We start from the raw sequence: 20841 nt of genomic DNA, 5'->3' as shown, positions 1-20841 counted from the left end.
GTGAGTTTGGCTCAAATGCAACAGGAAACCTTCCAGAAGAAGTATTCTCGGGGAAGTTTCTCACATAAAGATGTTCTGTGCTTAAACTCCACTCTTTACTCATGCCTTTTAGCTAAATAGTCATGTGTAACTCCCAGTCTCTTAGCAGCTTAGCATTTAAAATGATGTATTAATTGTTTTACTTGCAGTGTAAAAGGATCAAAGTTAATTTCTAAAACCTGCCAACTATTTGATCTACCCTCTTTCTGTTGCAGCAACAATAGTGATCGCTGGAATGCAACCAAGTGCAGCGTGTAATAATTTCAGAATCAGAACAACGCTCCATATGCTCATTTTCCAATAAAGCCGAGGTCGTCTTATTTGCATGTACAGTCTCTATTTTTAACAGAAGTGCATTTTCTCAGTCAGTGTTGTGCTGTGAATTGGCATTGTTAGAAAGAATAGCCAATAATAAAGGACATAATTGATACTCATTTCAAAGAGACGCCAGTTGAAAGAACTTCTTAAGTTTAATCACCACCATTCAAGAGTTGTAATGAGGGAATTATAAAGAGCGAATTAACAAAAGCACACAATTATAGCTTACTCAAAGGAGGTATTTGAGTTCCTTCGAGTTTTTTAAGCTTTTTTTTTCCCTCTGTGTTGCAGGTTACCTGTCAAGGCACAGCCATACTACGCTCCCACACACTCACCAGCAATCTGCTGTTTTTGTCGAACCAAACTCCAAGAACAAAGATATTTCAGTGTTGGAGGGAAAAAAAAGGCAGTGGATTTTTATTGATTGAAAATAATGTTGCAGATCTCATTACAGTGAAATGTGAAATGAGTTCAGCGAAGTGATGTTTTCAGACGTGCTACGAGCCAGAAACAACAAAGTCAGAGTATGTTGGCAGCAGCTTTTCTTTTCTGTTTTTTTCTTTCCAGTTGGAGCTCTCGTACAGACGGGTGGGGAATAGTTGGACTGTAACCTGAGTTAACATGTCAGTCATATTTAATAATTTGCATCAATGAGGTTATGTGAACTTTCCCCTAACAGCAAAGTACAAACTTTGGACGTGATGATAGATGGAAGACAAATGCTGGGTGTCTATGGTGCTGTGCAAACAGCGCTCAGAAAGTTCTGTACGTGCCGACTGCCAACAGTGAACTTGTTGGTCAGAACTGTTAAAGTATGTTTCTCAGGAGCTGAAATTCAAATTGACATGTTTACTTATGCAGTGCTCCTTTTTTTCTATGATGTGTTATGCTGCGGGGATAGTTGCATTCAAAAAGGACCAAAATAAAGAAGGAAGAAGCACAAGAAGCACTGGTGAGCAGCTTAAAAAAGCAAAACATTCCTCTTAAATTTTAGACGATTAAGGTTTAATTTTGGAATATTTAGTTGTGGGTTTTTGAAATCATAGCTTCCCGCTGCTGTGCACTATGGAGAAGCTAAGGGTCTCAGTTGCCACCCCCTTGGATTTTTTATCCTTTTATTGTTTTTATAAATCAATCATGGTCCATGTAATGTGAGTTTTTGACCAAAAAAAAAATCCTCTTTAATGTCAAAGTGAAGACAGACTTCTACAAAATAAAATTAATTAAATAAAATATGTAAGGTAAAATATGTGATTGCATAAGTATTCACCCCCTTTAAAGTGACTGATCTAATTCAACAGAGGTCGAGCCAAATGGTGCTAGTAGTCTCACAATAAGTGAAGTTTGGATCACCAAAGTGCAGTGAATTTGTCTTAAGTGATTTTAGTATAAAGACACCTGCGTCTGGAAGGTACAGTCACTGGTTTATCAGTATTCCTGGCTACAATTACACCTTGAAGACAAAAGAACACCCCAAGTAACTCAGAGAAAAGGTTGTTGAAAAGTATAGTCATAGGATGGACACAAAAACATTCCAAGGCACTGAACATCCTCCAGAGTTCAGTTAAATCCATCATCAGGAAATGGAAGGAATATGGCACATGTGTAGATCTGCCTGGATCAGGCCATCCTTACAATCTGAGTGTCCATGCAAGACGGAGACTAGTGAGAGAGTCCACCAAGACACCTATGGCCACTCTGAAGGAGTTACAAGCTTCAGCAGTTGAGATGAGAGAGACTCTGTATACAACAACTGTTGCGCAGGTTCTTCACCAGTCGAAGCTTTATGGGAGAGAAAGCCACAGGTGATAAAAAAACTTATTAAATCTTGAGAGTCTGCCAAAAGGCATGTGGGAGACACCATGGTCAGGTGGAAGAAAGTTCTCTGGACTGCTGAGAATGGTGCTTTTTGGCCATTAGACCTGACGCTATGTGTGGCGGATACCAAACACTGTAGCATCCCTATTTTGAAGCACGGTGGTGACACCATTTAAACTCATGATTTTGTGTTTTAACTCACCTTTTTACCCTTTTAGCTCCTTACTTTGACTTTCATCTGATAATTTGACCTTTTAGATCCTCAGTTTTAAACTTTAAGTAATATTTTGACTTTTAAAACTCAAAATTCATATTTTTTATCACACTTTGATAGTTTAAACTGATGATTTTGAATTTAATCTCTTATTTACACCTTTAAAGCTCATGATGTCAACTTTTTATCTCGTATTTTGACCGTTAAAAATCGTGATTTCAACTTTCTATCTCATATATTTGCCTTTTAAAAACATTATTTTGACTATAAATGCCATGTTTTGAAATTTTAACTAAGTTTGAATTTCTATTTCAGACTTTAAGCCTTTAAACTTCTAATTTTTGACTTTTTTCAATGTCAAGATCATTCATCATCAGTGCTAAGTTTTTTTTTCCTCCCCCCCATAATTCATTGCTGGTGAAAATGAGGTTGACAGTTTTTGGTTAAATGTGCACCCTGTTCAGCCCAAAGCTTGGACCCAAATTCAGAATTTGGCCCCTGCTGTGATTAAGTTTGACATCCCTGGCTTAAAGACAACAAGGTGAATGTTCTGGAGTGGCCGAGTCAAAGCCCAGACCTCAGTCCATTAGAGAATTTGTGGCTGGACTTGAAAAGGGCTGTTCACAACAGAAGTAAATCACTGGAGAAAAAAAAGAGCTTTTACATGATTTTTTTTCAAATGCACTTATATTCATACAAAAGTAAATCGATGTCTTTCTGCATTATTTAGTTGTGTTTGTCCAACTTTGAGAAATTTGATTTAGTATGATCTCAGTCAAACTAACATGTTTACCTCAAAATTCACATTCAAAGATCTTTGTTGAGACTAAGAGCTCAAAAATGAGACCAAATTCTGGTTATTTAGCCTGAAAGCTGTAGTGTTACCTAAAACAGGCAGAGGTATGAGTGAAAAATGAAAAGTTATAAAACTATCACATTTCAATTTTCCATTTTAATTCCCAAGATTAAACTCCAGACCTGTTAATTGCCACAGAGTGACGATTACTCGCCTAGGTTCTGACACCTTGGTGAAACATGAGCCTCAGTATCAGTGAGAAGTTTCTGTCAGTCTTTCTAATAAGGCCAGACTCCTCCTGTAAGGCACACACTGCAGTGAGTAACCATTTGTTTTAACTACCACAAACATATTTACACACTCATTTCCATTTTATTTTGGGGGTCTAATGAACTGCTAAACCTGTTCTGAACAAGTGCAGCAGTATCTCGTTTTAATGCATCCTGTTTTATAGCCGCAGAAGTCCATGGCAGTTAAGCACCGCCACATCTAACGACTGGAGTTTCCTAAGCGTGGAATAACTGACAAACTGTAATTTATTGTTAGCACATTTTCCACTGCGCTTAATCTTTTCAAGAGGGAGGAGGACTCTCAAGCTTTGTCTGTGGCATTAATTAAGTAAAGTCGTTATGCTGCTAATTAGCGGATCCTAAAAGGATTCTTGTCTTTTTGTAATTTATTATCACAGCTACAATCACCTGCTTTCTTTGAAAGAGAAAATGTGTCATTATGAAAACAATCTATCTCTTGATCTGATACGTCTCCACTACCCAACCTTTAATACAATCACTGTCTGCTTCTAAGATGTCATTTACACCACAATCTGATGGAGTTCCTCTTACAGTTGGTGTAATACAGTAATTTCCTTGACATCATGTGTTGAGCATATGCTCTGCTGCAGGTTGTGTATCGTTCCCCTCTGAAGGACAAGGACAGACATGAATTAACAGATTAATAAGGCAGGATGACATATCTGCTGCCCAGATATTCCATGAGCCATTGTTAGATTAGCAGGGAGTCTCATTAAACAACTTTTTAGTCATTTTTTTCTCTCATGTTCTCCTTAAACTCCAACCTTTTTCTCTCAATAAGAGGTCTGTCAGCCTCCTCGTGTTCCTTTTATCCCCATGTCAGTCTTTTGTCTCCTGCACCTTTTTGAAGGTTCACGTCGGCACCAGAGCCCTCGGATTGTTTGAAGATCGTGCGTGTGTGGTTTAGATTGCTCTGACATAAGTTGCTGATTTAATGTCACTCTACACCTCCAGACTTTGTCATCTGGTAGATTTTTGTTTCGTTTTATTTTCCCCTCCTCTCCTCCTTTAAACTGAGAGTCCCTTTGAAGTGCATATGCTACTGATAATTGAAGCAGTATAATTCACTGAAAATAATACAGAGACCCTCATTTAATGGTTTCCGTTTTGAACAGAAAAGTCCTACAGAAACTGTTGTTTCATTGTTTTTAATTTATCATTGCACAGCATTAAGACATGCTCAAAACATGTAGGGCAGTGCTTTATTTGCAAAACACAATTAATTCTTCTTATGAACCAGTAAAAGAACAGATTTAAATTCCAAACCATTTCAAATATCATTTAGCAACTTAAAACAGCACTAAAAACTTTGTTAATTTGAATAGCTTCTTTTTGGGTGTATTTTTTTAAGAGATTCAAGATTAAAGAATTTTGTATCGACACTGATGGATAGTATTCACTTTGTTTAGATTAAGAAACCTCCTTAAAAGTGACTTGATTTAGTGTATAGTGGACTTTGCCAGGAAAAAAACATAGAAAAAAAACATTCAAACGAAGGGAGTTTCTCCAAATAAATGCTAAACTGGGCTTTTGCTTTGAAAAGCACAAACAAGAAGTGTACTCAGACTGTGTTTTTCTTTTCCTGTGACATATTGTAACACTGTGAAAAACAGAACGCTTCCCTGGATTCTGGATTGCTAACATAATTTAGCAGTGTAGACCTATTTATTTATTACAACAAGGTATAGTGCTTAAAAAATGTATTAGACCACCACCCAAAGTAAAGTTTATGCCACAGCTGCCCTAAATGAACAGCATTGGTAATTACCAAAATCATTTTTTATGTTTCTGCAATGGTAATATGTAGAAGCTCTTCAACCCAAATGATATTTTTATTGCTAAAATATAATTATTATTGTTATCCATGAATTTTCAAATTTACTCATTTTCAAAAAAACTGAAAAAATAGTAAAGCACATTATTATTTCTTGATTAATATGTCAAATTATAGTTATTTACTTGCATTCCTGAATGGAAAAAATGAGTTTTAGTGGTTGAATGTTATGCTTGATTCATTTCTGACTTCTCAGAGAAGCCCAGTGAGCCGGCTCAAATTTGGGTATAAAAAGGTGAATTCAGTTTGAAATTCCTCATTCCTGTTCAAAATGGTAAAACGTGGAGAGCTCACTGAAAATGAAAGAGTCCGCATTAAAGCACTTCATGATGCTTGATGGTCTCTGAGACAAATATGACAGATGGTCTAATAAATTTGTTAAGCACTGTATATATGGCTCTCATCATTTTTCTGTCTATTTTGGTCAAGAATGCTGCATGGAAAAATATGCAAGCCCTCTATTCTCTAGATTCTCTACCTATCATGCGCGCAGTCTGAAACTGGCTTTTGTCTTTTTTGGAACAAATTGATAAGAATCTGGTAAACTAAGCAAAAGCTTAAGAGATTTTTCTCCATGATATCTGGAAGTGCCTCACTTGTGAATTTTAAATCTTTTGACGGCTTAAGGAATATTGTTGCCAGCAAGTGTAAGTGGCTAACTAGGGCTACAGCTTGTTGGAACATTAAATGTCATCCTGCCAAACATGTAAACTCACCTACTACCGTCATGCAAAATAGAAAGTCTTTTATAGAGGAAGTAAGAGCACAAATTAAAAGTTTGAAACTTATTGGTGGGAACTGAAGTCATCACCAGAAAGTTGTTCCCTCTAGCCTTACATTAGATTTATACTTTTGCCATCTGTTTGTACCTCAAAAATTACCAAAGAAGGGTTTATTTCTAAAGATTATCTTGATGAACAAAAAAAAAACCTTTTTGTTGACAGAGCACACACAATGCTAACTTCCATGTTGGCTTACAAAAATATGTTGTCACTGTAGAACACTTTTAACTTGCAGTAAAATTGCTAACATGCGAGGAAAACACATAGTGCAAGTATAACTTTGTCAGGTTCTCTTAATTGCTCAGTAACTGTCCTAATCAATGCTAACATTTGCAAATAGTGCAGTGTATTGAGTATAACTGTTTCTTGAGATGCTTTGTAAGCTTTGCTAGTGCCAAATAATAACCCCCCCAAAATTAGCATAATTGCATGTTTCTAACATGCATTTCTGGAAGCAAAAATCCCATCCATTTCCTCCATAGCAGATAGAGGTCATTGGCTATAATGTCAAAATTATCCAGTGTTGATTTATATCACTAGCTACCCAAGTGTAAAACAATGGTTTATCCTTGAGTGGCATCCTTCATCACTGAAAAATGTAACCCCTCCCCCTTACATCATGAATTAACTGTGGCCAACCACATTTGTTTTAGGAAAGCTAAACTCAATTTCAAAAGCTACACCTGGCTGTAGCTTTTGAAATGTAGTTGCTGGCAGACCTGCTGATTTAAGAAATCACTTAAATAGAACCTGTCTGACAAAGGGAGCTGGCTAAAAAGATCTTACAAGCAACAAATCATGCTGTGGTCTAAAAAATTCAACAAAGCCATTGACAGCTATCAGTCTGGAAAGGGTTACAAAGTCATTTCTAATGCTTTGGGACCCCAGTGAACCACAGTTAGAGCCATTATCCACCGATGGAGAAAACTTGGAACAGTAGTGAACCTTCCCAGGAGTGGCCAGCCTACCAGCATTACTCCAAGAGTGCATCGACAACTCATCCAAGGGGCCTGAAAGATCCCAGAACAACATCAAAAGACCTACAGCTGTTAACTTGACTCAGTTAAGGTCAGTGTTCATGATTCAACATTAAGAAAGAGACTGGGTAAAAATGGCATCATGGGAGAGTTCGAAATCCAAAACCACTGCTGCACTGACAAAACACAAAGTCTGGTCTCACATTTGACAAAAAGAAACATCTTGACTATCCCCAAGACATTTGGGAAGATATTCGTGGACTGACGATACGAAAGTTTTTTTGGAAGGTGTGCATCCTGTTACATCTGGTGTAAAACTAACAAAGCATTTCATAAAAAGAACATTATATCAACAGTCATCAACATGGTGGTGGCAGTGTGATGTCTTGGGCTGCATTGCTGCTTCAGGACCTGGAAGACCTGCTGTAATTGATGGAACCATGAATTTTGCTCTTTACCAGAAAATCTTGAAGGAGAATGTCCGACCTCAAGCTCAACCACATTTGGGTTATACAGCAGTCTGCTGCTACTTTGATAATTAATAATATTGTTTCTGATATTAATAAGAAGAGGCATTGTGCTGCTGTTTTTATTGATTTATATATTAATATTATATATTATATAATAATATTAGCTTTGATTTTATTTCTTGTAATTGGTTTTACAGCTATCTTTTTAACAGACGCCAGTGTGTAAAGGCTGGAAACATTCAGTCAGAGTTTTTATCTTTATCTAAAGGTGTCCCGCAAGGGTCAGTCCTGGGCCCTATTTTATTTACTATCTGTATTAATAATGTTGTTTCCCCCTTAACAGACTGTCATTTTCACCTTTATGCTGATGACATTATTTTACACTGCTCTGCTGATTCCGCCCACATAGCTGTAGAGAAACTGCAATGTGCTTTTAATCGTCTTCAAAATGCTTTTATTACTCTTAAGATAGTTCTTAATACAAGTAAAACTAAATTTATGATCGTCTCCAGAGCTAGAGATGTAGATTTTAACAGCCTTCAATTATCCACACTCAGTGGTAACAGTATTGAAAGGGTTTCAGTATATAAATATCTTGGTATTTGGCTGGATGAATCATTCACATTTCAACACCATACTGAGACTCTTACCAGTAAACTTAGGCAGAAACTTGGTTTTCTGTACAGAAATAAATCAAACTTCCCTCCTGAGTGCAGGAAAAATTTAATTGAAGCTATTTTTCTGTCTGTACTTGATTATGGTGACATCCTCGATAGACCCGCTGCCACTTCCACACTCAAACCTCTAGATTCTGTTTATCACTCCACTCTTAGATTCATAACTGGAGATCCTTACAACACTCATCACTGTATTCTGTATGACAAAGTTGGTTGGACTTCTATGGCACAAAGACGTGATAAACACTTGTACGTTTTTATCTATAAGTCCCTAACTGGACGTACACGTTCATATATAACATCTATGCTGAACTGGACCACTGGACATTACAATACTCGCTCTACTGACTGCTTAATGCTGTAGGTCCCAAGAGTTTACTCTGAATTGGGTAAATCTGCGTTCAGCTACTGTGCCCCTATAATTTGGAACAACTTACAACAAAATCTGAGGATTAATACACTAGTTTCTTTGGTAAATTTAAGATGATGACCTCAAATAATTTCACCACAATGTGTAATTGTTTTCATTGATCATACTTTCTTGTCTCATTTTTAACTTGTTCTTAATGTGTCTCTGTTGTATCTCGACATCATTGTAAATGAGGGAAACCTCAGTGATTTTTGAGAATTAAATAAAGGTTCAATAAATAAATAAATACCAGCAAGTCCACCTCTGAATGGCGCCACCGAGGATCTCACGCTCCCATGGATTACTATGGTGTTCAAAATTTCGAAGTCTGAGAAAGACTGAACGGGTGCGCGGATCATCACCAAAATCTAATCGATTCTCCCCTGTCACTACCCCAACATTCCCTGAAAGTTTGGTGAAGATCCGACTTTCCATTCTCGAGTTATCTTGTACACATATAAACAAACAAACAAAGACAGAAAGATACGGAACCCTTTACATAACCCCCCTGCCGATTTCATCGGCATGGGTAATAAGGTTTTGGAGAAGCTTAGTCAAAGTGTGGACTTAAATCCAGTTGAGATTCGGTGGCATACGCAAAAATGGAAAAAAGAGAAATCTGGAAGTGGCAAATACTTTTTCACAGCACCATACATGCTGCAATATAATCACATATTACATTATATTGTAGCATTGTCATTATCAGCATACACTCTGCAATAAATATACATGTAGATGGAAGGTCTGTTTCAAGTTTAAAAAAGTGAAAAAACTAGCATTAGCACTAAAACAAGTATCACTTTAGATTGCGGGATGTGTAGTTCCTTCATGCTAACGAAAGGGTGGTTGCTGTAAAGCTCTATAGTCTTTCAGATTTGTATTGTTTTGTTAAGCTGTGTTTTCGGTTTCACACCCTTTAAAATTAAGTCATTTTAAACTCTTATGAGAAAATGTCAAATTTTGGTGGCCATAATGATAGAAAGGTAACTTTTCTGTCACTGTAGGGAGCAGTTCTAACTTTTTATTAGTTTTTCTTCCTTACTTAACAGTAGCTATATGAAGTACATCTGTACTGTAGCAGAAGAAGGAGGAGAACACATACTTTATGTATCCCTGAGGGCAAATTCATTTTTTTCACTCTGTTGTTGAACATGGTTCTCATACATAGGCCAAGAATGTATCTGTGCACAAACAGGATCCTACTGACATGCACTAATGTAGAGATATTGGAGTGAAGGGACTGCACACGAGTGGGTACCCTGACCAGTTGGGGGTTCAGTGTCTTGCTAAGTGACACCCCAGCTAAGTGAATGAACATCCCTCCAGCAACCGGTCTTATTGTCCAAACTTAAGTCTGCACCAGGAGCTAAACCACTGACCCTCTGGTCCCTAGCCCAGGTCCCTACAGAGTGAACTCCTGCCATCCCAACTGTAACATATGGAGCGACGCCTGCAAGCCAGTTCAGGCAGACGGCCCGAGCTGTGCTGATTTCACACATGACATGCGTCATTATCCAATCACCTCTCGAACATCCAAGTTGGCTGTCTATTTAAGCTTGCAGGATTTCTGGTGTCTCCCTCTGCTCTGTCTGCATCAGTACTGCACTCTTGCTTTCATCCCAACCACCACAGCCACAGCAACCACCTGTAGACATCGACAGGGGTTGAGATAGTTTCTCATCACTCCAACCAAAAATATGATTCTATGCAGTGCTCTATCAAATGATTAACTATTATCGTAACAAAGCCTTATTGTGTGAAATAACTGAGTCATATAAACTGTAAATCAAAGCAGAGGTGTTGAACTTTTATAAACAGCTGCTCTCTGTCTCGACCACAGGTGAGAAGGTGACCATGTTCCCCGTCGTGGACATCGACCAGAATGACATCGTGGACACTAACGGAGCAGGAGACGCCTTTGTTGGAGGTAGAGCATGAAAATTATCTTCTACACAGCTTGATTTCTATGTGCATTCCCAATTAACCTTTGATACTGTCCAACTACCTACCATAGCATTACCTCCTGATTTTATGAGCATGACATTTAGCCTGCTGTTTTAACCCTGTATGAGCTTATCATAGCACTGCATTCACAGTCTGCATTAGATCCAGGTTGAAGTTGAAATAGTCCACCAGTGTTAGGCTAAGACCAGAGCTAACTACACCTCAGACTATTTTAGAGCCTTAGAGATGGTTATGGGTTGACATCTACTCCTCTTTCTACCCAGGATTCCTCTCTGCATTGGTCCAAGAGCACCCACTGGAGGAGTGCATCCGGGCCGGACACTACGCCGCCAATGTCATCATCAGACGGGTCGGATGCACCTTCCCAGACAAGCCAGACTATCAATGATCCATCCGACTATGCATCTGTTGTCTTTTCCACAGGATACTTGTATATGTATGATTCAGGAATTTATGTACAATTTTTTTCTATCTACAGTAACTGACTTCATGAGACTTAATGGTAAAGCTTGAATATTTAATCAAACTCAGATGTTTTAATACAATTCAAACACTGTACTGCATTCAAATATTGGAATTGGACTATTGTAATTATATATGGGAGTATTCTAATGAAAATCTGTTTTCTGGGTGTTAAAATTGAATATCTGTAGGCCTTTGAGAGGGCCAAAAAGTATCACCACATGTGTTGAAACTTCTCTATGGAAGCCCTAAGTGGACAGATGTGCAAACAATTTATTTTATTCGATTTTCATGAATAATTTCACATTTTTCACGAGATCTTGGCTTAGTTATGCCATTATTCTGGGTTAACAATGCTGGTTTTCCTGCCATAAGTTAATTTTACATTGTAATTAACAAACAAAGTAACTAACTCATCGTGGGAAAATCACAAGAAAGGCTGGCTACACATTAGATGATTTTAAGCCTCATTTTGGGAAAGATTTTCCCCCACCAATGAGCAGGGGGGGTGAACCCATTCAAAGCTTATCGCAGCCAACTATTTGTCCAAATAATTCTCAAGCCAGTTTTGATTTCATCAACTAAAGCTATGATTTAAAATGTTTGTGGACTACCTTTTTTCCATGCACAAGGCAGGACTAATTCTTGCCAAAAATCAATATTTGATAATAGAAATAATGACAAAATTCTGTTCAGTTTTAGTCAAGGAGACTTAAATTAGACTTAATGTTAGTGCTGGACTGTTGAACATCGAATATTCATGAAATTTCTCCACTGTGCACATATTCTGTCAAAACACAAGCCAAGAGCATTCAAGGTATGTCAGCATTTTTCAGTGTAAATATTTAAAGTGTTCATGATGCATTAAGATGAGGGTTCTGTAGTTACATCAAATTTGGAATGCGGCTTATTAAATTCGTTCAAAGAAAATAACTGTTTTGCCTAAAAGTCACAAAAGTGACCACAAACTAGACTAAAACTTTCTAGAGTGAAAATGACTAAAATGTGACAAAAACTAAGGAACATTTTAGTAGAAAGACCAAGACTGAGACTAAATTTGTAAGAAGCCTCCAGATTAACACTGGTAAGTGGTGTCAAAGAGACTTTTTTACTGCTCCTAATTGCATCTGAACCTACCAGATCTTGAATGGCACATATCAAACATGATTGATGTATGATTCCAGATCAGATTACCCTCTACTAGATTACCCGAAACAACAAATTAGCACAAGCGGACCAGGTAGCAGCATTTCCCACACATACACAGTACTTGGACAGGCCACCCAGGTGTATTTGCGACCACCCAACCATATTTGCTTACCCTTTTTTTGTCTTTTTTTAAATTATATAATCATCTACAAATCCACTGGCACAGATTGAGGTGAAAAATAATCTTCAAATGTTGTCATATTTTTCTGCGGCTTTTTCCTGCTGATATCATTCTTTACTCATTTGAAAAGTCAAGTTTGGTTATTTGAGTGTCTTTACACAACATACCATTGATGAACATTGAAAGTAGCTGTAATATCAAGAAGTAAACATACAGAATAGCAATCCCTACATCCTAAGTATAGTTTCATCCTGTTGAAAAGGACTACATGAAATTCGCAAGGTTTTGCCTGACTGCAATGTTGCAGATTATTGTCAAATGTTGGGCCTGAATATGAGCATCAGGAAAGACAAAGCTAAAAAGCTCTTCTAGTGTGACACAATTAGGGATGCGTCCAAGAAGCCCAACTACAACAACTCAGCAAGACTGTCGACAAACATGTCTGAATGTTTTTTTCGTCATCTGTTTTGACAACCTGATGTCAATGATGTGTAACCTGACACCTACCAATAGGATAACATCTGCTCCCTATCTATGTATCATCATTCACCAGAGTGAATGTGTGCAAAAAATGAAACTACACATATTAGCTAGGTAAATTGGGCTGATTTTTTTATGTTGTCAAATTCATACCTCAAGTTCTATCTGGAGGGTAGCCTGTCCATACTGACCTCCTCTTGTTACATCGGGATGAGTCCATGATTTTAATCCATAATCTGTAATCCAGTCCAGAATTGTTTCTTGTTTGTTGTTTTCTTCTTTTCAGAAAAAAAAAAAACTGCTAGCATCACACAGAGCGCTTCTGTTGTAGCGATGATTAACCATCTTTGACCCACGTGAACTCATTCACGATCGTGAGGACAGTAGTGACATCAGCATACGATGAGCGGTCGGGATCAAACTTTGTAGTGTAGCCAGTCTGTCGGTCAAGACAGGACAATATGTTTTTTGCACAGTCTGACATAATGCCATCATGAAAGACAGAAAAAGTCATGTAGTCTGAGCCGGCCTTTGGTGTGATCAGCCAGATGTGTGCTTTTACAGCTTAAAAGCACAAACAGAACTCCAGAACAGCCAACTGGGGATGTCAGTCATCTTCCATCTTTGTTTCTTCTGGCATCACATTTGATCACGAGTTTCTATGAGATCTCATGTTTGTGTGGAATCTCCACTATGAAATGACTAAAAACAGTAGGTGTTTGGTCTTGCATTCTGGTTTAATTGTCTAGGGTGTCTGAATTTTTCCTCTGAGGGCAGAAACATAGAATTATTAAAGGATGGTGGGGCCACTTTCATATACCTCACCTTGGGGATAGTTGATAAAAGTAGTCTTAAGATATGCTTAGAAATTGTCCTGGTCACTGGCTCTGGAACACAAGTGCCACTAAATGCCATAATCGTTAAGAGCATTATAAGTAAAGATATCATTATTTTGTTGCCAATATGCTTACCATTTACAGGGTTATCTCAATTTAGTCACAAAAAACAACACAAATTCTTTGTGTCAAAATGTTTGTTGACAGACTTAGCATAGTAGCACTGCCTTTTGCTGAAACTAAGACGTATAATGCAATCAGGCACAAAAATTATGCTCCAGTATTGGTCATATTTCATTTTTATTTTAGAGTATGTCAATCAAAACTGTCCTCATGTCTGTGGTCTCCCACATTTTAATATCTTTTAAGATTTTTAAAAATGTATAGTTCTGGGCTAGCCTGAACAACATAAATAAGTCAAGATCTCAAGGAAATAACCAAAATTTACTCAGGAAAACAGCGTAAAATAAAACGTATGGATAAATGTCCTCTTAGGGCTCCTGTACTTCTCCCCCATTGATCCACATGTTTACTCAGGATGTCTATATGCTTTAGTTCTGTCTTCTTAATGCTCTGAGATTTTTCTACTAGTATTTTTTCTGTTTTGCAAAGCAACTATAATTTAAGTTATACTGATGGACCAAGGGTGGAGAAGTACATTATCCCGCAGGATGATTTGAAAAGTTTGTGTTTCTGTTCTTAAGTGAAGGATGGCAGCTGTGGTCAGCTTCGATTCACAGAATCGATTCTGACATTGACCCAGAGTCACGGCCAAAAAAACTCTTACAGCAACTTTTCAAAACATTCCTACTGAACAGCCCAATTCTCTTCTATCTTTCTCTCTCCTCAAAACAATTATCCTTGTGCTAATGAACTGCTTATTACACTTCTTCCTTTGGAGCCTCTGCGATACGAGCAGGCATTAATTTGCCACAGAAGTGGTGTTTTTTGGAGTGCAAACAATGAGTGCCATCCTTCACAAAGCAGCAAGTTACAAACTTTTTTTTTTTTTTTTACAGCCTTCTTTCAAGCCTGCAGGCGCTGAGTAGTGTGATACTATATGCTAAAAAAAGAAGTACATTTTCAGTTGAGTACTCCTTTAATATTCAGCTGACTTTCTGTGGAAATTAGGAATGGGGGATTCATTACTGGTGTCTTTTGATTTGCAGAAGCCACAGGAAAATGGGAATAATCTTTATTGTTATAACACAAATAAAAGAATATCAAATACAACTAATCTTGAACCAAGACAGAGTCCACATTTAAGATTTTTTTTTTTCCATTAGCAGAAGTTTCTTTTAATACAAGCAGAATGAAGGAGTAAGGAACAGTTGTATATTCCTCATTATTTAATCAGCCAGGGGCTCTCTCATGCTAATCACTTTTGGACAGCTCCACTCTCTCCATTACTGAGGGGGCTATTGGGGGCTAGGAGGAGGGGGGAGACCAGGACCAGCCTGGTGTCCTGGCTCCGCTCAGTCACCCCCACTCATGCCTAACTGGACTCTCGGGGTGTGGAGCTGCACTGCAGGGCTGCAGGAGATCATTTTTCTCAGTTAAGGGATTAGTGGTTGCTCTTCTTGGCGATCATTAGTGAGACCTGAAAATTAGGCTGATCCTTCGTAACCAGCTGTGCTGTCGCTGGGGGTTGGAGACGAGGATCAGAGGGAGGCCCCTCTATCCTTACCCTCCCTCCTCTCCCTCCTCTCCCACTGACTGTGGGCCAGCAGAAGTGTTGGGCAGTGTCTCAAGTGTTTTGTAGAAAACAATTGAACGCTCATCTGTTCAACAAAAGAAGTGTGATTGAGAATAACATTTTTTGTTCCCCCTAGAGCAACCTGTTACATCATATTTTCTTTTATTTTCCGTTTTTTTACACTCTCTGCACAAGAGCTCTGTTTTCTCTAATGAGGCGTAGTTTATGCATTTATGCTAATCGGGGGCGTCTAGGTGAAAACATTCTCCAGCCAAAATGTTATTAACAACTTTGAGACACTTTTTTTTTCATCAGCATTTTTTAAGGTTTCACACAGATGCGCTTTGAAAAGGACCACATTTCTGATTGGGCAAGATCACACTCCATGGCAGCTGGTTCATTTGCCTCTCAAGATGACAGATGGCAAAACACAAACACAAAAAGAGGGAGCCATGATCAAGTAATGAGAATGCCTGCCACAATAAGGAAACTACTTTTCTAAATGTACTTTTCGCACTTTTTTTTCCTGGTAAACTTTTGCCTCGCTGGATGAATGCAAGAGGTGGAAAAACAAACATACAATCTGTGCATTTAATTAACTCTTTGTAATACTTTTAACTGTTTTTTCAAGCAAGTTGAGCCCAAGGCGTCTTTAAAATATTTAAAGCCGGTTTTATTGTGCTGCAGCCATCCACAAAATCTCTTTTATTCACTGTTTAGAGTTAAATAGGCTGTTAAAAACTTTGAAGAGCAAAGGAGAGGTGATTAAAACTTGACTTTGTGATATTTGCCTATAAAAGTGAGGATATATTTTTCTGAATGCAGCTTCGCTGGGGCCCTGGCCAGTGTTTTGCCCCGCAGATGGGCAGCAGTGTTTGTGAACACCAGTGTGGCAGTTGGCAGGGATTGAAGAGGGGGATGGGAAGATTGCAATGGCACATGCTCCAATTCAAATTATCCCTGGACCCATGCAGCAGTGGAGGACCTGCTGGGGCCCAGGGTGGCATTCATTATAACCAGACCCGGGCAGGTTTTTTGGTCAGACACCAACCGTAAACGCATCAAATCAAACCCTCCCCTTTTATTCTCATTTCACCTGCTTATGCTAAAATGCGCAGCAGCGCTTCAGACATTTCATCTGAACATATTTGCCTGTAATAATCAGCCACTAAATTGCAATAAATGTCAAGGACTGACTGGCAACAAGATCCTGAATGATATAAACACTGCAAATGGGGCAAAGGCACACAGGTAAATAGTAAATATCAATGAGAGCTTCTGATGAGCATAATGACAAAATGACGAGACTATTAACACATGAATGAAAATGAAGGCAAATCAAATTACACATGAAATATGTCTTTATTTATGAGGGTTAAATGTTTTCATTTAAGCTGCCAGTACAGTATAAGCATGTGTTTATAATCTGATGGGAAGTTACCAATTATCTCTCTAATTACATCTGTATTACTGCATGAAAAATGAGCTTTCTGGCATTTCCAGTGCTGCTAAAGGAGCTGAGCGAGGGGAGAGAGCGCAAATCTAAAGACTGAAAATTTAATGATCTACATTATTGCTAACAACTATTGCTCTTCCTTGGGCATGGTGAAGTTAATTAGCAGATTATGGTGTTAGTGTATAATATCCCCTTACTGCCCAGGGTAATATTAGCCAATGTGAGGAGGAGATCGTTTTAAAAATAAAAGTGTGGATTTATGTGTTTATGTCAAAATCAATCACATTAGAGCGTATATCTAGTGCACATCAATGGAAGTTTAAAATGCCCATAGGGAATACATGCTAATAGGGGTGTTATGGCATAAAAGTGTTATGAGACTGATGTGCAAATACTCTGAAGTGTAAAAATGTTCCTCCTGGCTCATCACTGGACATGTTGATGGAGGGGGGGTAAAAGTGAAATTGACAATATCATTGTAGGAGCGCACTAAAGGGGCGACGGTCCGCTCCACTACACTGAAGTAGGGATGTCTACAGTGGAAGAAGAAGAAGAAGGGGGAGGGTACCACTTTGTCACAGGCTGCTATGTAGATTAACCTTTCAATTAGTTGTTATCAGGTCCTCTCCATGTCTCGGCGCGAGCTTTCCAGCCTTCGTTTTAAGAGATCAAATCCCACGAAATCGCTCCTTGGATATGTCGCTGCACATTTATCCTTCGACGTTTCCCCGATAATGAAGAGGAGTATCCGAGGGGGGGAAAACTTGAAGAGGTAAACTACCCGCAAATATTTACGGTAGCCGGTGTGCCCTCGTTTTTTAAAGCCTTCCTTCATACTTGTAATATGTCCATCCTTGCATGAAACTTGCTTGTTAATTTGTTGTGCTTTCTCGCCTACGGAGGCGACACGTTTCATAGATAAGGTCGGTTTGTGTAACATGTAAGAAGACGCTGTGAAAACCCAAGGAGGCTGTGTATCATTTCCTTAATAAAATATGGAAAACGAGAGCGGAGAAATGGAAGAAACTAGCGATACATAATTGAGAAGCAGTCATGAAGGAGGTACTCTTCCTAACCGCCGTGTTAACTTGTATTCCCCGCTGAACATGTCTTTTCTCTCCAGGGCTCACTATTTTCCCCTCGTTGGAGATATTTGATAGTTAATGGTGATAAAAGAGGTCATGCCATGATTGCACAGCGCGACATAGGACGCTTATAATTCCGCTGGCAGACGCTGCGCGAGCCTACTTTTTTAGCTTGGCTCGTTTATTTAACGTCACGTAGTTTAAATGTTGAATATCAGGAGAATTACGGCTCCTCTCGGGGAAATAATGAAAAGGGAGGAAGATAAAGAGGGGGGAAAGGCGATAGCTTAGACACATTTAGCCTGCAGGAGTCTTAGATTATATGCTTCTTGGAATTGACAGAAAAATGTAATGTGTTCCACTTTAAGTCAGCGGTAGAGCCTTTGCGGGTTTTATGCAAAGAAATGATAGATTTAACAAACAGCCAATTAAAGTCTAAAATGTTCCAAATCACTTTCAAGTGTAACCAACTGTTTCAAGGAGGAATCTAAGTAAAGGTGGCACGGTGTTAAATGCTATGAAAATTAGCGTAAATATCATCTCATTTAGTCGCTACTTCGCTAGTTTGCGCTTGTTTAAGCGCCTTAATAAGTTAATTACACCCTGTCTTTGCGGTTAGTTGTGTTAGTTTAGATATAACGAGTGTTAGAAGCGAATGATATCAATTCATCACTGAAGGCACCTTAAGAGGCGGGTCAATTGAGTGAAGTGACAGATCATACAGCCAGTGCCGTGCCTCTTAGTGTGAGCTCATACATAAAGATTGACATGTGCTTTATCAAACCAGAAATCGGATCTTGTCTTTACAGCCAATATTGAAGTTGCTAGGGAGGGCACATTAGTGTAGGTAAGGTTTAATGAGACTCCATTGGATTGTAATCAGCGTCATGTCGGATTCATGTAAACTACAACATTGTAACAAAATGGCGACTGTTTAGGTGACATCAGTAATGCTGGCAACACTGTCATTTATGTGCTCAACTCAGCGGAACACAACTCTAGGTTTGTTACGTAGTTAGTACTGGATTCTTCTGAAGCTAAACGGCTCGGTGGTTGTTCGCGAACGTGCCTTTAACGTGTAACGGCAGCTGTCAGGAAGTGAGCATTGATTATACATCTGTCATTAACGCTCGCGCTGATCAGTTTGTCGTCGCGGAGGTTCGAACTGTCAAAAGTCGCGTGCGGACAACTAACGGTTAAACTTTACATACGATAGCCCGTCTGTGTTTTTAGTCAGTTTGCGTTGTGTTAGACTTAGAAATGTCACGGTGACATTTTGGAAATTACGTGCTGCAGAAATAAATGTTAACTTGTGTGCGTTTTAACATGACGTAAAGGGGTCTGAAACCGAAAATCTGATCCTGTCGAGAGGGCTGTTTATACTTTTCTGAACTCGGTTGAAGTTTTGACATGCCTATCATTATGTCAAAAGTTAATACTTTTAAAAATATTCCTTTTTGAAATGGACATCTGGTTTGGTGTGTGGATTATGGTGTCAGACTATGGATTAAGTCACTCGAATTTCTTTAGCAGCCATGACAGCTCCTGCATCTGTTTTGATCCATCTGTTTCTCATGTTTAAACACATTTAAAAGTCCTCTTGCATAGCATTTACATCTTATATGCTGTAAGTGTTTTTGTAGACTGTGAAAAGGAGGTAATTATTTGCATAAGAGATTGTTGTTTGCAGTTGTATCTGACCTGTTCTCTTTTTCTTTATAGATTTAATCTGGGATTTAAAAATTAAAGATCCAGGTCATCTGGTGACTACCATTGTGGAATTTACTCGTGCCAACTTTTCTTGAAGTTCAGTGTGAGACACCCAGGATGCGGAAGAAATAAGTGGATGCTTGTGTGGAACATAACTTTTTGACCTTATCAAGGATGTGGATGTACCCAGTGTTCTGCAGCAGAAAGGGGGAATCTGTATGGATCACATATTTGTCGGTTTAATTGTTCAACCATGGTAAAACTTGCAAACCCTCTGTACACGGAGTGGATTCTTGAAGCAATACAGAAAATCAAAAGGCAAAAGCAGAGGCCCTCAGAGGAGAGAATCTGTCATGCGGTGGCCACATCGCATGGACTGGACAAGAAGACCGTCCTTGAGCAGTTGGAATTAAGTGTTCATGATGGCTCTATTCTCAAGGTTACAAATAAGGGGAGCACCTCCTACAAGGACCCAGGGAATCCAGGGAGAGTTGGATCAATTGCGCCTGCAAACATATCTGTGCCATCAAAGGAATCTATATGGAATTCAAGCGATCTGCGCCATATTGATTGGAATAAAATACTTAAGAGGGCCATAGAGGGCCTGGATGATACCCATGGCTCCTCACTTAAGAACATCGAGAGGTATCTTAGGAATCAGGACGACCTCTCAGAAGTCGTTGATAACCCTGCTTTCCGGCAGAGGTTACGATTGGCGGCCAAGCGGTCGGTTAACAACGGCAGGTTGTTAAAAAATGGCCCTCGGTATAAGCTCAGCCATGGCAGCGTGGAGGGAAGGGGCGCCAGGTGTCCAAGTGCTTCCCCCTTGGTGTTGTCATCAGTGACACTCCTCCCACATGAGCGAGACCAGGTACTTACAACTTGGCCTCTGTATGCTACTTTTGGAAACCACATGTCTTAAAATGACACAGTCTGTTATTTTAATGATTGATAGTGCTGTAAAGTACCATAGCTTTAAAAACAACAACTATTAAACAACCTGAATGTAGAATGAATCTAAAGAAAATGCAAGCAGTCACTTGTGCATTGTCTAAATTTCACAAATATTGCTATAGCTATTATATAAAAAATATATTTTTATAACTTTATGAGCAGATTTGTAACATTAAGACAGTGTGCATGACTTTGCTTGCAATTTTTAGTTATTTAAAGCAG

General features: G+C 38.7%; 2 protein-coding genes across 7 annotated transcripts in view; both read left to right on the top strand.

Annotated features, from left to right (window-relative positions):
• LOC121528748 (adenosine kinase-like) overlaps positions 1 to 11228 on the top strand; it is a 198867-nt gene extending 187639 nt beyond the window's left edge. For both annotated transcript variants that reach the window (XM_041816322.1, XM_041816323.1), the window contains exons 10-11: positions 10486 to 10572; positions 10874 to 11228. In XM_041816322.1, coding sequence (XP_041672256.1) covers positions 10486 to 10572; positions 10874 to 10998 — 212 coding nt within the window. In that variant the 3' untranslated portion in view covers positions 10999 to 11228. The remainder of the gene's footprint in view (positions 1 to 10485; positions 10573 to 10873) is intronic.
• Positions 11229 to 17413: 6185 nt separating this feature from the next.
• kat6b (K(lysine) acetyltransferase 6B) overlaps positions 17414 to 20841 on the top strand; it is a 36787-nt gene continuing 33359 nt past the window's right edge. The window contains exons 1-2 of one of the 5 annotated variants that reach the window (XM_041815790.1): positions 17414 to 17642; positions 19678 to 20536. In XM_041815790.1, the coding sequence (XP_041671724.1) occupies positions 19919 to 20536 (618 nt within the window). In that variant the 5' untranslated portion in view covers positions 17414 to 17642; positions 19678 to 19918. Of the gene's footprint in view, positions 17643 to 18813; positions 19054 to 19127; positions 19583 to 19677; positions 20537 to 20841 lie in introns of those variants that run through there. The other 4 variants (XM_041815794.1, XM_041815791.1, XM_041815793.1 and 1 more) reach the window with 4 other exon arrangements.

The sequence above is a fragment of the Cheilinus undulatus genome, linkage group 20 (assembly GCF_018320785.1).
Source record: "Cheilinus undulatus linkage group 20, ASM1832078v1, whole genome shotgun sequence".
Classification (NCBI taxonomy): domain Eukaryota; kingdom Metazoa; phylum Chordata; class Actinopteri; order Labriformes; family Labridae; genus Cheilinus; species Cheilinus undulatus.
The sequence above is the reverse complement of the archived record's forward strand: the minus strand, read 5'-3'. Positions and strand labels throughout refer to the sequence as shown.